Source organism: Sphaeramia orbicularis, chromosome 5 (assembly GCF_902148855.1).
Source record: "Sphaeramia orbicularis chromosome 5, fSphaOr1.1, whole genome shotgun sequence".
NCBI lineage: Eukaryota > Metazoa > Chordata > Actinopteri > Kurtiformes > Apogonidae > Sphaeramia > Sphaeramia orbicularis.
In genome coordinates, this window is record NC_043961.1 from 31,000,436 (window position 1) to 31,024,133 (window position 23,698).

The window sequence follows — 23,698 nt, forward strand, 5'->3', positions numbered from 1 at the left end:
GTAATATCCTGGAAAACAATACAAATGTTCATGAATCTTCCTACATTCAGGGTTTATATTAACTATATGTTCAGCAAGTGGTGCCGGGCACAACAAACCCCGCCCCTCGCACATATTGTAGCCTTTTTTGGCATCGATCCAGCTGATGTCATCATGTCTATGTGTGTGTTGATATTGGCATAAACCAAGACAGCATAGACAAATTCCCTCCATTATAAGCAAATGGGGGAAAAGAAGATTTTAAAAATTCATTAAAAAAAATGTAACTTTGACCTACAGTTCCCAAAATGTAATCGCATCTAATATGGGTCACTGGCAATAAATAAACCCAATTTAATATGAATTCAACAAAGAGTTTTGCTGCTGAAGTGTTACCAAACAAACAAACAAACAAAACAAAACAAAAACAACAATACCCCTTGCCTCCCCTCCAGGGGTGGGGAAATAAAGTGCTTTTCTTTTTAGGACCTAAGATGTGGATCCAGTGCCTATTTTTCCAGTGGCCACTGGTGGTACTGCAGCATGAAAAAAGGGTCCCTCTGGAGCAGAAGTGTCAAACTCATTTTAGTTCAGGGGCCACATACAGCCCACTTTTTTTTATCTCAAAATATTAGCATAATAACAACTCCAAATTTTCCTTTGTTTTACTGCATAAAAGTAAAATTGCATCGTGATTAAGGGTGTTTACATTTACAAACTATCCTTTGACTATGAAATATGAATAACCTGAACAATAACAACACTAAGCCTCAGCTCATGATTTACACATGTGCATTACAACTTACAGATCACAATTGATCTACAAAGTATGAAACATTTATCACAGGCATCTGGAACTAAAAAATATCGCATTCAACTTCATTATCAAAACAGACTTGTTGACTCTCCTGACAATGTCTCCTGTGTAATTTTGCACCTTGCAAATTCAACCTGTGGGCTGGATCGAACTCTTTGGAGGGCTGGTTTTGGCCCACAGGCCAAGTGTTTGGCTTTCCTGCTCTAGATACCTCTGTAAAAAGATGTTGAGGAGATGTCTGTATAACTTCTTACACGTCTATTTCTACAGAAAAGGTATGTTACATCAGTTTTTACAACAGAGGTTTTATTTGTGATTTGAAGTGATTGCCCTCATTGAGTGGGGAGCTGGTAAAATGGTCCTCTGCATGTATGCACCAGTGAGCAACTTAGTGTTCAACTGAATGGGTGGCATTTTAGAGACAGACTCCAATAATAAGGTCCAAGTATTTCTAACCTATTACAGCAGACTGGACCTTTGGGAAGAGCGGATGTCGGTCTAGATAGATGAAAATATACCAAAGTAAATTGCACTCCACTACCATTGGGACTTTAAAGCTGCAGTGCTTGACTTTTTAACTTCACTGGGCAAGAATTCTATAATTATGTTTCAACATATTATCATTCAAGTGGTCTGAGAGGATATGAAACCTATACCTACTCCTTACCTATTTTCAGGCTATGGAAAGTCTGCTACAGTATAATGTCCTGTTTTTGTCCAATCAGGTATTTTCCGACAGGTAGGGAGGTTAAATACATGACTGACAGCTGTAATTAGTCGCTGATCAGATTCTGCCCTGTGCAACCTGGACATCAATCTACTGCTCTAGTATGTAGCTTGACACAGAAGTAGCTTCATTTTTCAATAGCATAATGAAATGAAACCAAGTTCAGCTATATGTATATGTAGCCTTTTGATTTGAACTGAGTTGCACAAGGACGGTGTGTATATCAAATTCTGGCTTTTTCTTTTTTTAAGGGGCTCATTTTTGGCCTGTGATCTAACTCCATCTTTTCAAGGATATCTGTGTAGTGGCTGTTAGTGCAGTCCTGCTGAGACACAGACAGACAGATGGACAGATTGGACTTATCACATAACCAACTTGGCTGAGATAAAAATAAAGACATCATATTCAGGCAAATGGTGATTAACCACATTATTTCAGTCTGGCAGCAGACGCATACAGGACGCTGGTCTCTCAGAGGACACATTCAATCAGCGGCTTCCATTTAGTAAAGCTTTTATCTGTACCTGGTGACACATACTCAACAAAGTGAGGAGATGTCTGTTCTACTGTTGCCAAAGGCAATGTAGAGTATACATGTGTCTGCACTTAAATGGTGCAGGTTTTCTTTACGATAATCAGTATTTTCTGTAATAAGGGACTGAATTAATGTTTGTTTTCTTTGATCCAGATCTTGTCCTGTTTCTGTGCTTGTGGATTTGAAGGTTTCTGAACAGGGTCAGATCACTTTCATCTGTATTCCTCTAATGCAGTATGATGCACAGGGAAATAAAAGGGCTCATTGGAGTGGCCCAGCAGACATTTAGAGTGGTGGAAAAAGTTTTTGGACACCTCATGCATTTGTCATATATTAGATTAAGAATCACTCTAAAGTCACTGAACTCTACCAAGTATTTCTTCATTCTCTGAACCCAAATGCTCCCCTCTGCACATGTACTCTTTCAGCAAAATACTTCAACACATCCAGGGCATGACATGTTGAAACTGCCAAGAATTTAGTTTTGTTATTTTTCTTGTTAACAATAAACAAACAAACCAAAAAAATCATCTGCATTTGTTTGTGTCTAATGCAGCCACACATTTTGAAACACAAAAAGATTTTTCTGCACATTTTTCATGATAATATTTGAGATAGTGTAAAATTTTAACAGTGTCTAAAAACTTGTTTCCACTACTGCATGTTAAGAAACAGCTTGGTTTGATCATACCTATGATTAATGACTATGAGTATTCTGTCTCATTAATCAACTTGTCCAAAACATCTTATCTCACAGTCACAGCTGACATTTATCAACATTTAAAAAACATTTAACAAAAAAAATCATTGTCATTTGTTTGTGTCAGAAGTAGCCACATATTTTGAAACACACACAAAAAAATTAAATAAATAAATAAAACTGTGGGGTGTCCGAAAATTACTGGATTAGAGGTAGGGAATAAAATCTATGAGACCAGAATGAGTCTGTAAAAACAATTATTACTTGCTCATTTCAGTGAGTGAGTTAATGTTTTAATGATTACTACAAAATGATTATAAAGCCACAGTTTCTTATGGATTTTAATTAATTTATCGTGAAGAAAAACCATCATTATTTGCTATTTTGATGGTCCTTCAGTTGAAGTACTTCCTCCTGATTAGAGGTGAATGAACCCTGCTGACAGTCTGACATTGCCACAGAGCTGTTTCAGAGAAACCAAGGCAAATATTTCATGATCATATTTCATACTGTGCGAAATCTTAATGATGTCTGAACTATTTTTTCCCCACTGAATACTCTGAATTATTTTTTTCCCCTCTATATTTAACTTTTCTTAAGTGATTTATCACCATTAATTAAAATATTATCCTCTAGATTTTTTTTTTTTTTTTTTTTTTCTAGTGTTAAGCCTAATTTTTTTTTCAATCAAAAATGCTGAAGCGAGAGCTGGAGGTACTTAGCTAAAAAAAAAAAAAAAAAAAAAGTATATTTCAGGGGGTACTCCACTGTAAAAAGTTTGAGAACCAAATGATCAAAACACAAACAGTGTTACCTGTGGTTAAGTTGGGTTATATTAGGGGATGCTGGGAAATAACCTGACTTAAAGAGTTTAAGTCTCCTCAAAGACTCCAGAAATAAGTGTCGGTGATTTTGTTTCCTGACTGAAGAGCAGGAGGAGGCGTAACCCAGAAGAGAAAGTGAACAGTGAAAGTGAGAAGGACAGTAGGGATATTTAAGAAAAGAACCCAAGTGCGGAAATTGGACTTTTACGCATGACGCAGGTGTTTGTGAAAGTGAAGCAAAAGTCATCGGGGGATAAATCTGAGACAGTGACCTGAGCGATGGAAACCAGAGAAGGCAGACCCGTCACCTGTTGGTGCATTTATGATTAAATTCTGTTTTTTTTCCATATATATATTTCTTGAAAAGCATGAGGGGCTTTTTACTCGGCTGGGCTTTACTTTGGGCGACGGTGGAGTGGAGCAACACGCAGATGTCTGTACCTGCCACAGGTGAGATGACGACAACACTGAACATGTCGGAACTACAGTGAACAGCTGATCTGAGCACACACAGATGACAAATGGACAGGAATATTCTTATTTTTCCACACAATGCGACCTATATTTGCAGAATTGGAGGCTGTGCTGCAGATCAGTGTGTGCTGCTTCCTCTGGCATTTGGAGTTGTTTACTTATTTATTTATTTATTTTTACAATAAACACTATATTTCAACATTTCTATCACTATATTGTCATTAGTCGTTTGTTGATGCAAAGTTGTGAGACTTGAAAGCAGTAATTCCTTTAACCCTTTGATGCATGAATTATGAAAACCTCAGTCAAGATTTTTTTCCTGAGTGTTTTTTTTTTTCCTCTTTAGGCATGAAAAAAACAATGGGATTGAAATTTTTTAATGAACCTATTTTTTATGGAGTTACAAAAATGTCCATTCAGTTGAACACTATGTATTTAATTTTTGAAGCAAAGAAACATGTATTTAAAACGCAATATCAGAAAGTGATATGAAAACTATGAAATAAGAACATTTTTAATGCTGTTAATCTTATGTTTTCTCACATTTTATCATACTCTAATACTAGTTATTATTCACTTCATGGAGATAATATACAAAAGAATAAACCTTTAGTTTAAGAAATCTGTTAATTACAGTCTAATATCAAATAGCAATTGATTTACACTCAAACATGTTTGTGCAGATCAGGTTTATCTAGAATAGCAAAGTTACAGTATTTGTGTGAATTGCAGTGTATGAAAAGGTGCATAAGTGTCCACTGTGTCGGCTGATATGCACATAAAATAACAAAACCCATGAATAAACAAGAGAACAGCTGGAGAATATCTGTCCACTGTAGTGACCGCTATGCACGAAAGGGTTAATAAAACACAGGCCGAGATCATTTCAACTCAGAGGACTGTGGTTCTGCGGTTTCAGGGAGGGATGCTTTACAACAATATTATTTTTCAATCTAAGGGGTGTGTCTTATGCATTATAAAGATAGAATCATTTTATGACATATAATATGTCTGAATAATCACTAAAGCTAAAATTAAGCAGGAGGATTTATCCTACCTTAAATCCAGTTTTGAACATTTCAGTATAATTGCTCTTAATTTTTACTCTATTATATTTTAGAAGTACAAGTGTTAGTTTAATCCTATCAACAGTGAAGAATTGGTAAAAGTGTATATATTGTGCAGTGTTATAATTTATTATATTCTATTCGTTCAGCAGAATAACCCATCAGCTGCTTTTAATACCAATGTAAAATAGAAGTGAGTGAATGCAGGTCTGTTATTTCTAAAGGTAAATGTTACATAATTTTAATACTTATTTTTGTAGTGTAGCTGATATTTGAGGTTTAAAGTGGAAAAAAATCCATGTAGCTGAACACTGCTCAAGTTGTTTTAGTGCTTTTTCATGGAACAAATTATCTGGGTGTATTAAATTTAACAAGCTGTGGAAAGTCATCTTTTCCAAATTATGACACCATTGCAAATGTTACAGCTTAGTTGGACCTAAACCTCTTAATAGAAGCTTATGTGAGTAAACACTGAGCCCAGAGGCCCTGGACGGCTCTAAAATGTTTCAGGTGCAAGTGACGGCGTGAATGAATCTTAGTGCAGAGAAGTTGTGAGGGTCAGATTTGTGTTTTCTTTACATGTTAAGTCTCTGTGACATAAAAACCTGGATCCCACACTTTGGGTAATCTTTAATACCTGCTCATGACGGTGATTAAAGTCATCTCTGAGTTTATAAAACCAAGCACTTTGTTAAAGATTAAGATTAACATATCCTTTGTTTTACAACCAGGGTTAGATTTGTCTTGGGTAGTAGTGCCGTGCTGCAGCTGTAATGGTAAAAACAAGTAATAGAGTTATAATGCAATGCTGTAATCTGATCACAGGCATCACAGCAAATAATCACATGAATATACAAAATCACACACAGTATTGATTGTCCATATACACTATACAATCACAATAATACACATAAATATGCATATCAAATCACATAAGTATGCATACCACAAGCATAAGAGAATATACAGTATGATAAAATGTACTTTATTGTCCCCTAAGAGAATTATTCCTTGTGCATAGTGTGTGCTGTAATTAATAATGCACAAATTAAAACACAGTATAATAGATACAGTACAGAATCAGTGCTCCATCAGTGGCAAACAAGTAGACGAGGAATATGGAAGATCACAAAAACACTAAACCCCAGACTAGAAACTGATCAGTGCTTTTCATAATAGTTTGTTCATTTAGATATAAAGCTAGTAATATGTCTCCTCTTATCTATAAGCTCCATAACATTAATATAAGAGTTATTATCTGTGAATGAACAAGCTCCTCCAGAAGAAGCAAATACTTTATAAAATGGCTTTTACAGGAGGAGTACTTACTTAGTTGAACTTTTTTTTTTTTTTCTAAGTGACGTTTCTATTTCTAAAAAGTAGTCAGGGCTATTTGTGGCTGTCACGATCATTAAATTTAAGACAATGATTCATTTTCATACAAACAAGTGGGATTAACATTTCAAGTGCATCTCTCTGTGCTTTTTATTCCAATAGTGTAGTTTAAGCCTATCAGTAATTTATTTATGCACATATAAAGAAGAGGACACATTCATTGGCATCGAACGCTGCAAGACATAAATAAAAAATACATTTATGTCTATAGGCTTTGTAAACACATACTGCCCAGTCTAATGTTCACGCCTTTCTATTGATGTAAAGAAGGCAATAAAAATAGACAAAGTAATGATTTACAATGACAGCAGCGATGGATGTAGAACATTTTACCTGTGTGGCAAATGGTAAATGTGGATGGAAAATCCACATACTGTAAATATGTAAGTAGATTCAACAAAAGATCCACAAATACATGTTTAAACTTTATTGTTATATCTGAGTCTGCTTCAGCACAGTACAAAAGTGTCCCTTATGCACAACAGGAACAAGATCAGTGTTCAAAACAAAACAAAACAGCGGCTAAAAAGTAAAAATATTAACAGTAAAATATACATTTTCTACAAAATAAAAGTTCTGCTCTCCAAAAACTGAAGGAATTGTAAGAAGCAGATAATATGGATTTGTCAATTTGTTTTTGTCAATGCTTTGAGAGGCCTGTGGAAATAGTAGTGGTAGTAGTAGTTTTTTTTTTTTTTTGTCTTTTATTTCGACATGTACAATATGACAAGTACAAGTGGAGCTGAAGTGCTGTTACATGAAGGGGTTTGACAAGATGGCATAAAAAGAGCACCAGTCAAAATTAAGTGGAAAATGTTGTGGAAATAGTCATGAAAATATGATGTTTTTTTAAGGGTCAGTGTTTGAGTCATTAAAATCCAGCAAATATGCAAAATTATTACATTTTAATGAAGGGATTTGATCTAAAAGTGACAGACTTAATGCTATTGAGAGATTTAGTTGTTACGCTTCATCAATTCTTTGTTCTTAGATGACGAAATAGATTAATAGGACAGGTTTTTACAGCTCCTCCACTTCCCCAAAACTGCTCATTATCCTCCTTTATAATTAAATCAAAACAACATGTTCCACAGAAACTACAAACCACAAAACCACACATTATTAAATGCTGGATCACAACCCAGCGTAAAAACCACACGAAACAGCAAAACTTTAATCTGACTGTTTATATGAACATGTGGATTTTATCATTCCACTGCTGGTAGAAGGTGTGAAATAAATAAGAGGAATATAAATAAACAGGAATAGCAAATACAGATTAACATACAAGGAAACGTCATCTCACAGAACACTAATAAATAATGAGGATACATCAGCAAGGTACCAGCCATACAGTAGAAAGATATGGTTTAGATATGAACACAGGGAGAGGATGTAATAAGGGAGACATTTTTACATCATATTCATAGAATCACAGCAAGAAATGAAATGAATAAATGCATTTAAAGGTTTTAACACCCTCAAAGATTCAAACAGCCCCTGGTGACCAAAACTTTCTACTGATCTTAAATGTTTAATCACTTTTGAACCACTAATCTGATCATGACTTTGAAGATAAAATGCAGTTTCACAGCTTTTTAGTAGTAGATTTGTCCTCTTTTTTTTTTTTTTTTTTTTTTTTTACTTTCAGAGGCTCTGTAGTGAATGTAGAAACACTGTTATCTTCTGCAACACTGGCTCAAAAGTAAAACATGTTCAGTCACGGAAAAAATTATTAGACCATCAAAAGTCATCAAAAACAGTGGTTATACAATCAAGTACCATCTCCTCCTGTGTATCATGTGACTAAAACAGACAGAAAAGAAAACATGGAATGCCTAAAAGCACTGTTTTTGTCAGTACAATGCTATAGCTATTGATGTAAGAACTGAAGTGATTTTGGTTATTATCAAGAAAACATGGAAAATGGCTAGATATCAGCTCTGAAATTAAACTCTAATGAGCTTTTTTTTTTTGTTTTCATTATATTTGCCCGAACAAATGAACCTTTAGTTGTACCAGTCATTAAAATGAACAAGAAAAGGAAGAAAACAAGGGTGGTCTAATAATGTTTTCTTTGACTGTAGTTTGACCAGTGTCAGTGGATAGAAACAATTATGTTCAGTTATTGATAGATTTTTCTGAACATCTTCACTTTTTGCTGTTTTGATATAAAAAGGTTAATCTATAAATACTTGATCAATAAAGTAAATATCGGAAAATACCAGATTTTTCCTGAAAATGCAAAATTCAGAGGATAGCATTATAATAAATAGAGATAAAGGTTAGATGTAGAGGGTAATTCACTTGAAAGTCTCCAGGGTTATTGTCTTTCTTTCTTTCTTTCTTTCTTTCTTTCTTTCTTTCTTTCTTTCTTTCTTTCTTTCTTTCTTTCTTTCTTTCTTTCTTTCTTTCTTTCTTTCTTTCTTTGGATATAAATTAACAAATCTCTTTTCAATCGACTACACATATGATGATTCCTCTTCAAAACATAATTCCACTTCCATTGTTCAACACTTTGTAGGTTAAACACACATCAGTAGATATAGACATAGTATTGTACTCTACACTGTAAAAAATGACTGTAGAATTAACACCAAAAAGTTGTAAAATTGCAACATAAAAAAACTGTAAGTGACAATACAATGCAAAGTTGTTGATTTGAAAAGATTTTTGTGTTAACGATTAAATCAAATATAGCTGTAGTTCTTACAGGAAGAGTATGTGAACAAAACCAGATTTGTTTGTAGAAATGATGTATTTCTATTGCTTTTAGAAAATAAAACTGTAAATTGAAAAACAATGCAATGCCGTTTAAATTGCAAGACCATAATGTTGAAATAACGGCCTGTTTGCTTTATACACACACACATATATATATATATATTTATATATATATATATATATATATGTATACATATATATATATATATATATATATATATATATATATATATATATAAGTTATAAAAAAGTAAACATTTAACAATGTAACATTTTAAATTTGTAAATTAATGGGTTGGTAGAGTTGGTGGCGCGGCTCGTCCAATAGCCAAAGGGTTGGTGGTTCGAATCCTGGCTCTGACTGTCCATATGTCAAAGTGTCCATGGAAGACACTTATAGGTGCCATTTGCTAATTTCAGTTTTGTTATTAATTACTGATTAGTGATTTCATAATTTAATTTTATTTTAAAAAGGTGTTTTGGTTGTTGTGTGAGCCAGTGGGCGGAGTTTGGGGTGTGCGACAGGTTGGGAGGGTATACAGTTTTAGGGCCGAGGAGAGCTGACGGTTTTTCTGACCGTGTTCGGAACGTGTTCTGATGGTTGTGGACGTTTTGTATGTATTTTTACCGTGTTTTGGACAGTGTAACGCAAATAGTGGAACTTTGTACGTATGTGCTTTTTGTTTTTTCGTAATTTTGTTTAATAAATCAAAGAAGACAAACTTTTGTGGAGGACACATTCTTTTAACATGAGTCAGCTATAAGCTCCAAGTAGAAGGATTTATTGGAAAACCTACAATACTGAACCCTAAACTGTTCCCAGTTGGACCTGGTGGTTTTGGAAAGTGCTTTGGACACCATGAAGGTGGAGAAAATGTGCTAAATAAGTGCAGTCCATTTACCATTTAAATCCAGTGTTAAATCTACATGTTTAAAATGTTAAATCTACATGTTACTCCATAAATATGTTTACAGTTGGATGTGTTTTTTACAGTATTGTTCTGGAAACCACAGCTGCCAGTTTTTTTTTCCATAAAAACAACAGGATTTTTTTTACAGTGTATGCATGCAATGACAACAGGACTGTGACGTACAGAACATGTTGGTATTTTCAGGTGGCCACAGTTAATTAAAAGTAAATAGTTGAACTTCATTAACTTTCACATGGAATGCTTGGAATTTTTAATTAATCTGTGGCTCTAAAAGGCACTAGAGTCACATACAATAAACATACAAAGTGCTGAGATCAACAGGAGTTTAGAAGTGATTTTGATCATAGAGCGGATAGTCTGCCATCTGTCCGTTTGATGTCAGTGCTCTCAGTAAACTTCACAGGAGACATTTCCATATTTTTCCCTCATCTGTGCTGATGTGCAGTGTGGCATATGGCCTTGGCTCAGCTTGAAACCAATTAAATGACAGATGACGCGCTCAAATCTGCCTCCCTCTCACACAAACTCACATTCACCTGTTTTTTTTCTCTGAGGAATGCAAAGATGGAGCAGTTCCTCTGCATTTCCATCAACAACCCTAATCTGACACACACACTCCCCCCCCCTTGACTTCACCTCTCATCCTCTCCCCTCTGCCCCGTTCTAAATAACACTTCTGCAGACGTCATCCTTCACCCTCCCTGTAGCGCCTCCTTACCTTCCTGTCCCTGTAATCACCGTACGTCATCAGTGTTTCATTAAGACCTTCTCTGACGCCTCTTGGTCTGATTGCCTGTTCTCTCTCATTTCTTTCCTGCCTGTTTATTTTTGCTCTACTTTATATCCGTCACCCTATAAAAGTTTATTGATCATAGACCATTGCTGCCATAAAGTAGCATTCTGCAAAGGAGCTGCGAATGGAAAAGAGGTGTGAAACAAGTGAGGCAGTGACACAGCAGATGTGTAGACAGTACATGTGGAACAATGAAAAACTGTCTGTGTGTATTATTTATTCATATTCATTTATTCACACATACTGTTTTGACCATCACTCTAAATTATTCCTATAAATGTCCTTTCTAATAGGTTAGAAACTTGGCTAATATTTCATATTTTCAGCATAAAAGACACTGAATGACGTTGAGCAGTAACCGCACAGAGTCTCTGACATGTACAGGACACATCTGACAACTCTAAAAGGTACAATTGATTTTTTTTTTCCATATGAAATGGAGCTCAATTGCTTCTGAGAAATGATGAGAGGATTAATCCAGCAGGTGTTTATTTAACCCTTACAAACCTAACCAGCCACCAGGGACCAAAAACATCTACTGATAAAATAACTTTCAAACCACTAATTCAGTCAATTTGTTTAAATAATTGAGGTAAAATGCAGTTTCTCAGCTTTTAATGGTTATCAGATAAGACCTGTTTGGACATTCAGAGGCTGTGTAGTGAACATGGAATCATCTTCTGAAACATTGATTCACCAGTCAAACATATGTAGTTTGACCAAAGCAGTGGGTATAAACACTTTTCTAAGTTCAATCAGTGATGTATTTTGCTAAATCTTGCACTTTACCTTCATTTTTTTCTGTTTTTATGTAATAACCATTGGATTTACTTTAATTTTTAATTATCAATAATCAGTAAATTAAATGTAGAAAAATACCTTAATTTTTACAGAAAAATGCAGAGCATAATATTATAATAAATGGAGATAGATCAATTTGGAAAATATAGAATGTAGAAGAAAATGTATTCAGTTGTCACTACAAAAATAGTTCTAGGTCTTTAAGGGTTAAAGCCACAGCAGGTGTAAATCAGCTGCCATGTTTTCACAGTGATAAACCATAAACTGTGCTCAGACCTCACATTAACATCCATCCTGAGAGCCCTGAATACATGTGTCCAGCTGTGAGTGTGCTCACTGATTGTCAAAAACGTAACACATGCATTCTTTTAACAAATAAAGACCCAGAGCTACTTTTGTGGCAGCTTTCAAATGAATTTTTCTCTCTGTTGAATCTGTTCTAAGTGATTTATCACCATTTATTATAAAATTATCCTCTGTATTTATTACATTTATTGTTTGTTTGGATTTTTTTCATTGAAAATAATGTATTTTCCCGTATTTAATTTCCTGATCGTGTAGATGTTCATTAAAGATCAGATTAAAGTTGGGGGTTTATTATATCAGAAACAGAGAAAACTCAAGAAAAAGTGACTTTTCAGAAAAGTATATAATTTACTGAATATAATCCAAGAGTCTCCATCCACTGTCATTTGTCAAACTCCATGGGTTTTACTGGTGAATCAATGTTATAGAAGATGACGGTGTTTCCACGTTCACTACGGAGCCTCTGAACATCCAAATGGGTCATATCTGATGACCATGAAAAGATGAAAAACTGCATTTTACATCAATTATTTACATTTATTGCAAGAATTAGTGGATCAACAATTATTGAATATTAGAGATGAGTAGATGCTTTTGGCTTTGTGGGTTTTTATGGATTAAATATTTACAGTTGTGGAAAAAAATTATCAGACCACCCTTGTTTTCTTCCTTTTCTTGATCATTTTAATCCCTGGTATAACTAAAGGTACAGTTGTTTGACAAATATAATGATAACAACAAAAATAGCTCAAAAGAGTTTAATTTCAGAGCTGATATCTAGCCATTTTCCATGTTTTCTTCACAATAACCAAAATCACGTCAGTTCTTACATCAATATCTATGACATTGTACTGACAAAAACAGTGCTTTTAGGCATTCAATGTTTTATTTTCTGTCCGTTTTAGTCACATGATACACAGGAGTTAGTGCTTGATTGCACAACCAATGTTTTTAAGGACTTTTGATGGTCTAATAATTTTTTCCGCAACTGTAAGTACATATATGTGCGCTTTTTGGACTTTTTTATACTTGTATGTCAGATCCTCACTGCACAAGACAGAGAATATTAGATGAATAAGCAGTCCTTCAATGCATCCCAGGACATATACCTCCTCAGACGAATAGAGTGTGTGGATAAATATTTTCCAGAGCTCCAACAAAAATGTTCTGAGTGTGTTTTAATAGAGTTGTCCTCATATGATCAGATTTGCGAGGACAAATGAACAGGACTATACACTCTGGTCAGTAGAGACACAACTAATAGATTCTTTATAGTAAAAATCTTTTCTTCTTTCAGATGTCTTGATGTGACAATATAGTGAAAAGTTATCATAGAATGTTTTTCTAGGGTTTCTGTAGGTTTGGGGATGCCACATTTATGACTTTTTCGTCTTTGAACAAATTTAATACTTAACACTCTCAAAAACAGCAGTACAACCAGTCTCATAGTTATTGCCATGAACCAGTCTGAACCATGTTTCAATTCAGCAAACGTTACACTTACTTTTCTCCATGAAGTTCAAGCTGCGAAAGCTCATATCTGAACCCTTCCACCCATGAATGATTACTGGTGGCACCACTCATTCTGATCTAAACTAAAATGGTCAACAATAAGTACAAATTTGACAAGTTCTTAATAACAACTTCCAAAACAAATATAGCGATATCATGTTTTATGTCTATTATGTCTAACTTTTAAGATCTTAGATTTAAGGATTAATGATCAATTTTAAGGATAATTAAGGCCTTAATTTAGGACAGTCAAATTCAAGACTTTTTAAGGGTCCATGGAGAAGCCTTACATAATACAAATTCATTATTGTATGTAAATAACCCATTTTTGATTCAGTCCATCTAATCCCATTATTAAATAACTGGTCAAAGATAAACAGGTTAAAGGTGATGGTTGCTGGTGTGAATGGGAATCTCAGCCCTGTGATGAAAAGGCTACTTTGATATAAGACCACCTCCATCCTCCACCCGTGACCCTCTGAGGATGGTTTTAAATGATATTTTAAATAATGTAACAGATGGTTGTGATACTGTGGGAGCAGAAATAAGATCTCCTATATACCCGATATTGCTTTTCAGTCTGTATATTAATGATTCTTTAAAGAGAGAAACAGCACATCTGACATTAATAAGCTCATTCTTGCATGCTTTTTTTTCATTGCGGGGAAGGTGGTGCAGATTATCAGTGTCCCTTTTTGTTTCTTATGACTGTAATATAATACTGTCATGATGGGATGATTCATCACTGCCAATGTTCTTTAGGCTGTGGTAGACATGTAATAAATCACCACATTCATGAAAAATTCATACTAACCATTAATTAAAAATCTTGTCTTAGGGGAAGAAAAGGGGGAAATTGAACTCCAAATACTGTATCATCTCAAAAGTGATGAGGGATGGGAATATAGTTCATTACATGGGATTCAGGTGAGATATACATCTAAAATAACCTCCTATTTTTCTTCCTGTTGTGCACAGTGTTGAATTGCTGCGAAGGAGACATCTTCGTCTTGTTGGACTCCTCCGGAAGCGTGTCAAACTATGAGTTTTCCCGTCTGGTATTCTTTGTCACTGGGCTGACTCAGCCCTTCTCACTGGGTCGAGGGCAAGTCAGAGTCGGGCTCCTGCAGGTCAGCACTAGACCTATTCTGGAGTTTGACCTGGACGCTCACAGTGATCAGGAAAGTCTGCAGAAAGCTGTTGGGAATATCAGGCATCTGCAGGGAGACACGAACACTGAGGAGGCTCTGCAGGTGGCCCAGCGGCTCCTGGCTGAGAACCATGTAAATGGACCACAGGTTCTGCTGTGGCTGACAGATGGCGTGGACCCTGGAGACGTGGACCATGCCATGTCAGAGCTGAAGGCCCAGGGAGTATCCGTGTTAGCTGTTTCTACTGTACACGGAAACTTCCAGGTGTTGCAACGTGCAGTGACACCTCCTCTGGAGTCCCACCTGTACTCTGTGGATATTGACAACATTGACATCATTACAAATGACCTGAGGGACGCCATCATCAGTACGTTTTTGGATGCTAAGTGAATATCAGATGGCTGTTCTTTTGGATTTTTTGGTGGTTAAATTAAATGCCCAGTGTGTAAGATTTAATGCAAAGTACCTGCAGAAATGCAATATTATAATTTGGGTTCTATTAGTGTGTAATGACCAGAAAATAAGTATCATCATGTTTCTGCTTCTACTAAGAGTTGTTTTTAATCTACAGAGTCTGCCATGTTTCTATAGTAGCTCAGACAGCTTTTCTTTTCTTTTTTTTTTTTTTTCATTTTATGACATGGACATCAAGCATTAAGGTGCATTACTGCCACCCATTATGATGAAGTGTGAACCAGAGTCATTATCTGTTAAAAGCCTACAACAGACAAATCAAATACTAACTCCAGTGAGATATTTTGTTGTTTTAGTCCCCACTGTAGGTTAGGGTGATGTGAGGGGTATTCAGTTGTAACCTCACACCTACATGCCATTAAATATTACAGATTAAAGCTAAACACGGTACAAAAACTGAATGTTCAGGTTTATTTGCATTTGTACAATTATGGCTAAATGTTTTGGCAGTGACACAAATTGACTCTTTGAATATAGATGTGATTTATTTGCTAATGAAGTCTTAGAAACTTATAAAATACTTTTAATACTTGACCTTAGAAACACATAGAAAAAAATTCTAAAAACAATAAATAAAGAGAGATGGAGGTAGATTGTTCCAAACAGAGGGACGTCTAACAATACAGGAGATGAAGCTTTGACAGGGTCATATTGAATAAAAGTGAAAGTCTGAGGAAAACTAACATAATTCTGAAAGTTACATCAACAAGCTGTATTTATAGGTGAAAAGTCTAATACATGTTTACATTAAACACTGGTAGAAGTTTGTATTTTGTGAAGGGAGGACCAGATCAGTCTGAATAAAGAAGAAACCCATTGTTCACATACTCATCAAAGATAGTTTTGGGATAAAAATATTTTATTGAGATAAACCCAAACAGTTTAACAATAGGTAATTGAAAGAAGAATTAAGCTTTAATAAAGATTTGAGTTACAATGCAGGAATGGTTAAAGGGGTTTTATGTAGTATTAACATAAACTCTCACCAGCAGGGAGAGGTTGTGCACCAGAACACACTTAGTACTACCAAAAACCACCAACAAATCAATGCTATGTATCCACTAAATACATCACTCACTGAATAAATTATAAAGCTCATTGTTCAGACACATTTGCATTTGGTATCAACAAGTTTTCTTCTTAACCCATAAAGACCCAGTGCTACTTTTGTGGTACTTACCAAATGAATTGTTCTCTATTTCTACTTTGTGTGTAAATCATGTATTTTCCTATATTCAATTCACAGATCAAGTAGATGCTCATGAAAACTCAGAGTAAATTCTAAGTTAATTGAATCAAAACCGAGAAAAATGAAGAAAAGTAACTTTTCCAGCAAAGATATTGCTAACTGAATGTAACAACAAGTGTCTCCATCCACTGTCATTGATCCAACTCCATGGGTTTTACTGGTGAATCAATTCTGTAGAAGATGACGGTGTTTCCATGGTAACTACAGAGCCTCTGAACGTTCAAACAGGTCATATCTGATGGCCATGAAAAGATGACAAGCTGTGTTTTACAACAATTATTTACATGCATTGATAGGATTAGAGGATCAACAGGTATTGAACAGTTTAGGTCAGTAGATGGTTTGTGTCACCGGTGGTTGTTTGAGTCTTTATTATAAAACAAAAACTCATAACCATGTGACAGTCAGTCAACATAACACTGTGTCTAATAATAATCTTCATCAGCTGATAGTTTACATTATAGCGCTGTTAGCTTAGCTCTGATTTTAGACAGAAAACAGACTCAGAAAAACCTAAATCACCTCTGTGCCTGTACAGTTTGTGTTGTCAATAGCTGCACTAAAGGGCTGTGTGGAATTGTTCAAACAGTGTCAGAACTGTCACAGTTTAGTCTGAACCATGCCTCAACAAATGGCAAATGTAGGAAAGATAACACCATCACATAATAACTTCATACCTTCATAAGTCTCAAAATCAAACTAACATGTATAGAAGAAGTGCTGTGATTTCTGCATCAAATTCCATTTTCATTTAGAGCTTTGCCCAGTGGTGAAAACAACAGTGCTTCACTTTGTCACTTTCTTTGACTCTGACAGTTGTTTCTTCATGGTTCTCATCTCATCTGGTCACTTTCTGATGCTTTGGTCAAAGGCCCCATGGCGTTAGGTTTCCTCACCATGGGAGACTATCAGAGCGACTCACTACTTCCTCTAGTGGTCACATAAATACGCAGGAGTGTTGGTGTGGATGCATATCGTTCATACCTCTACAACCCAATATATTATCGTCTATTTCATCTAAATGTTCTAATGATAATTTTAGGTCTTTTTTTTATATTAGAAAGTTGAAATCCCACATAAATCCCTTTTAATGGTAAGTTCAGTGTCTTATTTCCATGTTAATTTCCATCTACTCTGACACCAGTGAATTTAATATGAGTAACCTGAATTGTGTTCTGTATGTTACCATTAATGTCTGTATCTTCACTGCTTTCTCTCATCTTATCTACAGAAATCATTCGAGCAGAAAGGCTCCGTGTGACTCACTTGACCTCCCATAGTGCCGTGTTGCAGTGGCGTCCTGTTCTGACAGCAGACAGTGGGTACTATCACCTCTGGTACAACTCGGTAGAGGGTACGGGCTCTGGGACCACACGTCTGCTCCGAGGTGACTCCAGTACCGTGGAGTTAACAAACCTGCAGCCTCAGACCACCTACACAGCCTCCCTTCGGCCGGAGTCCAACCAGAGACTGTTGAACACACTCTCTGTTCACTTCACTACACTTCCTGGTGAGAGGATTTGCAGTGGATTTCCCTTTTATTCCTTAAATGTATTTTTATTTCCTTCCATCGAGTGCAGCACAGTGCAATCACTTCAGGAACACAATAAAGGCATCAACGTCTCCAAGGGCAGCCCACACAGTTCTGATTCACAACAAAGAACAGGAGTGAAGAGTGCCTTTCATCTATAAGCCATGAGAAGTAACATTTACTATTCATGTTTGTGTTGAAGGAAAGGAAAGCCACATCAGTTGTTTCACTGCCACTTGAATCACTTAAGATGAAGAGTATAAAATAACTTGAGACCAGTTAGTTTAAAATACCTGTGTTTTTAGTTGTAATTTTGCGTAAAACCCCTTCTCCATCATCGTTTTAACCTTCTGTCAGTATGAGGTGGTGTATTTAAGATAAGATAAGATAAGATAAGATAAGATAAGATAAGATAAGATAAGATAAGATAAGATAAGATAAGAGCCCTGTCTTGGGTTCGATTCCAACCGGGGACCTTTCTGTGTGGAGTTTGCATGTTCTCCACGTGTTTGCGTGGTTCTCTCTGGGTACTCCAGTTTCCTCCCACCATTCAAAGGCATGCACTAATAGGTTATTTGGTTAATCTAAAATTGCCCATAGGTGTGAATGTGAGAATGACTGGTTGTTTGTCTCTATATGTCAGCCCTGCGATGAACTGGCAACTCGTCCAGGGTGTAACCCGCCTTCGCCCATAGGTAGCTGGGATAGGCTCCAGCACCCCCGTGACCTTAGTGAGGATAAAGCAGGTTCAGAAGATGAATGAATGAATGAATGAAAATAAGATAAGACAAAACAAGACAAGACAAGACAAGGAACAAAAAGATAAGATAAGGTAAGATATGATGCGATATGATACGATACAATAAGAGAAGAAGAGAGGAGAGGAGAGGAGAGGAGAGGAGAGGAGAGGAGAGGAGAGGAGAGGAGAGGAGAGGAGAGGAGAAGAGAAGAGAAGAGAAGAGAAGAGAAGAGAAGAGAAGAGAAGAGAAGAGAAGAGAAGAGAAGAGAAGAGAAGAGAAGAGAAGAGATGAGATCAACCTGCCGGGAGGTCTACAGATGTAAATTAGCCTTGAGATAAAATCTTTAATTTACTTTTTTTTATGTTCATTAATATGCATCGTTCTTCCTTTTCATAAATAAATAAATAAATAAATAAATAAATAAATAAAAACAAAGAGCAGCAACAGGATAAAGCACAAGAAAATATCTATTCATAAAGAAACAAACAATACATTGTAAAATTGTATAGGCTATATTTCTCTGCAGAGAAACTGCTGTTTTCTTTTTTCCTCCTGTTTTGCTGTGTTTAAGACAGTTCTGGTGGTCAACCTTTTTGCAGTGAGTTTGTACCTCCAGACTTGTGCAGAATGAGCGGACAGGAACAATAGAAAAATGAAGTGACTCCACTTAACCAGTTCTCTCTTGTCACTGCTCTGCTCACTCGCTGAACAATTCTCTTTAAGAGACCAAAATCAATGACACACAGCAGAAATGAAGAAATATTTTGCCTCTAGAGTGGTCATATTCTGAGTTAAGATGCAACATTTCAGTCTTTAGGAATAAACACTTCAGGGTCTTGGAGTCTACGAAGGGAGACCAGAGGTTGTTTAGTGGCTCACTTCACTAAATTAACAATCTAACAATACTTTGTCAGTTCCACAACAATCAGACAACTATATGATCATCTTTAACATCTTAACCATAGTTTAGTGATTTATGATGCCACCTGATAACATCTCCCATTAATGAAATCACCATTTTGTGACATAAGTGACAGGTAACAGGCCCTTTTATAGCAGCTCTACAGCTCATCATGTACACATATGCATTTGTATATCTCCTCATTTATTAATATTGTCAAAACAAATGCAAAAATAGCCAAAACTCGTCAATAGTCTCCCCCTTCATACCTAAGAAATCGACTCTATTGAACCACAACACTAACTTTACAGTAGGAGAAGATTCAGTGATGTCAGGGATGAGATGTGATTGGCTGTGTGTTTGCTGTTAAGTTTTCATCAAGAGTGAAAATGACCAGATTGAAATCTTTCATCTTTAGTATAAATACCTTTGTCTGGAGTACTGTTGAGTTTGCCTTGTAGGGCTAAGTGTGTATGTGTTTCTAGAACTGTTCTTACAGGGTCAGGAAATCCTTTTCTATATCATGGTTTTGTTTTGTTTTTTCTCACTAAACCACTCACACTATAATTCAGTTTATTCCTCACTAAACTATCTAGTGAAAGAAGTTACAAAGTCATCTTTACCCTATGTAGTTGCTAAGTGTTAAGAACTTCAGTAGCATGTTAAATATTCATTATTTATCAGAAAACATGTAATAAAGCGTTATACTGCTTGAGCATATTCAACAACTCCAATTCTAGAAAAGTTGGGAATTGGTGTCAAATGTAAATAAAAAAGCAAAATATTGTACAATGATTTGCTAATCTCATAAGCCAACATTTTATGTACAATAAAACAATATAAAAAAATATATAACATGTTTAAACATGGCAAATGTAAAATTTTAAGAAAAAAAATGGCATTTTTGAATTGATAGTAGAAACGTGTCTCCAAATAGTTACCACAAGGTTATTAAGGGAAAGCTAGTTGTAGACTATGGCCTTGTAAAATGCATTATAAGAGCCAGTATTCTATTCATACTGTATATGTGTAAATAAGCAACTGGTTCATGGTGAATATTTTTCCTTGATATAAAGTGTTAACCATAAAAACCACTCAGAGTGAAACTGTATGTGTGTGAATTTTAAGTGAGCTGTAAGTTTTGACATTTCAGTACTAGTAGTAATAAAGATTGGCCCGTATTCATTAGAAAGTATAAGACCGGTTGTTGTTGTAGTCATTATCTCTGCCTCAGATGTTTCAGGTCCATCAGTGGTTTCAGTGTCAGACTCTGGCCCCCGTCAGGTCCGTGTGAGCTGGGGCCCCCTGCAGCCGATTCAGGTGCAGCGATACACGGTGGAGTACGGACGTATCCCCAGTGGGCGCGTCCACACGGTGACGTTACACAACCACCAGAACACTACGTTACTGACCGGCCTGGAGCCTGACTCCCAGTACCTGATCACAGTCAGCGCTCTGCACGTGAACGGAAAAGAAAGAGCCATGTCTGTGAGAGCATGCACACAGGAGGGTACGCGCATCACACATGTATCATATACTTCCAGTGATTCGAGTTGATTTCTTTTCCTTTATTGAAAGCCGACCTTGGTTTCTTTTACCCCTGTGGTACATCATATTTTCCTCAGTTCCAGCAGCATCTCTACCTGCCCTGGCCGACCTTCAGCTGAGTCCTGTGGAGCAACAGGAGGTTCATGTTGCGTGGCGAGCCCGTCAGGAGGGCCTGAGAGGTTACTGGCTCAGCTGGGAGAGGCAGAGCTCCCACAGCTCCTCCATCTACCTGCCTTCTACCACTCATTCCACGAGGCTAACACACCTCACCCACGGCAGTCGAGTGTGTGTGTCTCCGGTCTACAGCTCTGGTCGAGGAGATGGAATATGCTGCACCGCAGACACACAAAGAGGTCAGCTTTTCTTAATGTCAATGTTAATGTTCATACATAGTAAGCTTGGTTCATTACAGAAAGTATAATTTCCCTTTTCTGTTCTCTTTCACAGATTCCAGCCAGTGGGGTTAACAACTGGTTAACATTCCTGCCAAAAACGAGAGAAATCAGGCATTTAAGTGCTGGAAGTGATAGATAACTTTTGTAAGGCTGTGTATTAGAATTTTTCAGTTAAAAGTTCCATCTAAAAATGAATTTTAAGTGATAGAAAATGCTTATCACATAACTGCAGCCCTCAGAAATCCAGCTTTCTGTCGGCACTGCCAACTTACTTAAACATTTGGTGTCCAAGATATTCTAGAGCAAATTGAGCCATGAATTATGAAATGGAGTCTACATACAAAGTCAGTATGCACAAGTACTATTGTTGAATTATGAAAGTAGATAATGTCTCCCCCATAACTTCTACTTTTACATATTAAGTCACTTTTTAATTTTTTGTTTTAATTTCTCTGCATACTAAAAAATCTCATTAGTGTAAAGGACTGTTCTGCCTTAGTTTCACATCAAAATGTGCCAAAATGTGTCAAAATGTACATTATCACTATCACATTATAGTATATAATCAGGGTTCCCATGCATCCTGGAAAACCTGGAAAATGATTGACCAATTTTCCAGTCATGGAAACTATATGGAAAATGGGGAAAAAGGTCAAATGTCCTGGAAACAGTTAAGTTATCCTGGAAAATTATTTATCCTCCCCTGCCTTGTGACCTTGTGTGTCTAAACTGAGATGAAACAGAGGAAATTGTTTTTCAGTGATTTATTGAAAATATACAAATATTTTTAGAGGAAGTGCAGGAGAGAAAGTAAGAGAGAAGAGAAAGTTGAGTTGGGAAATGTCCAGTTGAACATTGTAACTCCAGTTTGTCATGCTAATGAAGTGCTACCCTGTAATCTGTGGGTGTGTTTGCATCATTCTATGATACATTTGTCCTAATTATTTTTCATGGATAAACTATAGCCAGAGACTGCACATCAAATGTCTGAGTAATAAACATAGAAACAATCTGGGTAAATGCAAGTTACAACTGTAGAAAAGAACACTTCCAAAGAATGAGGAGGACAGGGGAATGTATTAGTGTATGATGTGATAACTTGTCTCTGTAGCAGCTGAAAATGTCCTGGAAAAGTCCTGGAAAATAATTTCAGGGAAAGAGTGGGAACCCTGATAGTAGACGTGAATGCAGAGGTTTGGTTACATCACTTGAATTACAGACTGATGATGCAATAAAAAGTCAAACAGAAGTCAAGTCTGATGATCAGTCTTAATTGTTAATTCATTTTTACTTGATTATATATTTATATATTATATATTGTTGGAAAAATTAAAGATTTGAGTACTGTTTTAGATGTCTGAACCAAGATTCGAATAGCTTTTTTTTATCACCATTATTTGTCAAGTTTGGTTTTAGATTAAAATGTAGCTATTAACTACAACCTTGGTTTTAGTAAATATTCTGAAAATTCATGTCACTGTAATTTGTAAAAACTAATACATCAATGCTGTGCCACTCACATCCAAACTGATTTTCTGAAATCTGTATAGAGCTGCAATCCACAAAAACATTTGTTTTTCTATCAGCAAATACCTAATGACTGTTATTTGTTGTTTGCTGTGTATTTTCAGTCACTGATGGACATTCATCCAATGCATCACAGTGGCTGCAAACACAGAGGTCACAGATGACTTTCTGCATCGTTGTCATGGATATAACGCAGAAACAATATGGTGTTAGCAAAGTCTAAGAATGATTATTGTATATTATGTTCTCAGCATTTCATATGACAGTAAAATCCATACTGAATGTGTGCTTCATGTTTTTCTAATTTACTTGTTTTGAATTTACAGAGTGGGGAAGCAAAATTTACAATATTTTGAGGCAGGGATTGAAAGACAGTGTATGACCAATTAGTTTATTGAAAGTCATGAGAATTTATTTGCCACAAGAAAACTGACATAATAGAAAATATTTTTATTCTATGTGTCCTCCTTTCTCAATAACTGCCTTCACACGCTTCCTGAAATTTGCGCAAGTGTTCCTCAAATATTCGGGTGACAACTTCTCCCATTCTTCTTTAATAGTATCTTCCAGACTTTCTCGTAATAGTTTTGCTCATA

The 23,698-nt window shown here is 35.9% G+C and overlaps 1 protein-coding gene across 1 annotated transcript; it reads left to right on the top strand.

Annotated features, from left to right (window-relative positions):
- Positions 1 to 3,742: 3,742 nt before the first annotated feature.
- Positions 3,743 to 22,278, top strand: LOC115418842 (von Willebrand factor A domain-containing protein 1). The gene is made up of 6 exons (XM_030133361.1): positions 3,743 to 4,032; positions 14,565 to 15,104; positions 17,692 to 17,970; positions 20,867 to 21,142; positions 21,258 to 21,533; positions 21,628 to 22,278. Exons 1-6 carry the CDS (start codon positions 3,951 to 3,953, stop codon positions 21,645 to 21,647), a joined length of 1,473 nt encoding a protein of 490 aa, XP_029989221.1. The 5' UTR covers positions 3,743 to 3,950; the 3' UTR covers positions 21,648 to 22,278.
- The last annotated feature ends 1,420 nt before the right edge of the window (positions 22,279 to 23,698 follow it).

What these genes read in the sequence shown, in the direction of transcription:
- LOC115418842 (XM_030133361.1), top strand. Translation starts at nt 3,951, where the DNA reads ATGAGGGGCTTTTTACTCGGCTGGGCTTTACTTTGGGCGACGGTGGAG. An exon ending in CCTGAGGGACGCCATCATCA is followed by an intron (nt 15,105 to 17,691) that starts GTACGTTTTTGG and finishes TCTTATCTACAG; the next exon opens with AAATCATTCGAGCAGAAAGG. An exon ending in GAGAGCATGCACACAGGAGG is followed by an intron (nt 21,143 to 21,257) that starts GTACGCGCATCA and finishes TATTTTCCTCAG; the next exon opens with TTCCAGCAGCATCTCTACCT.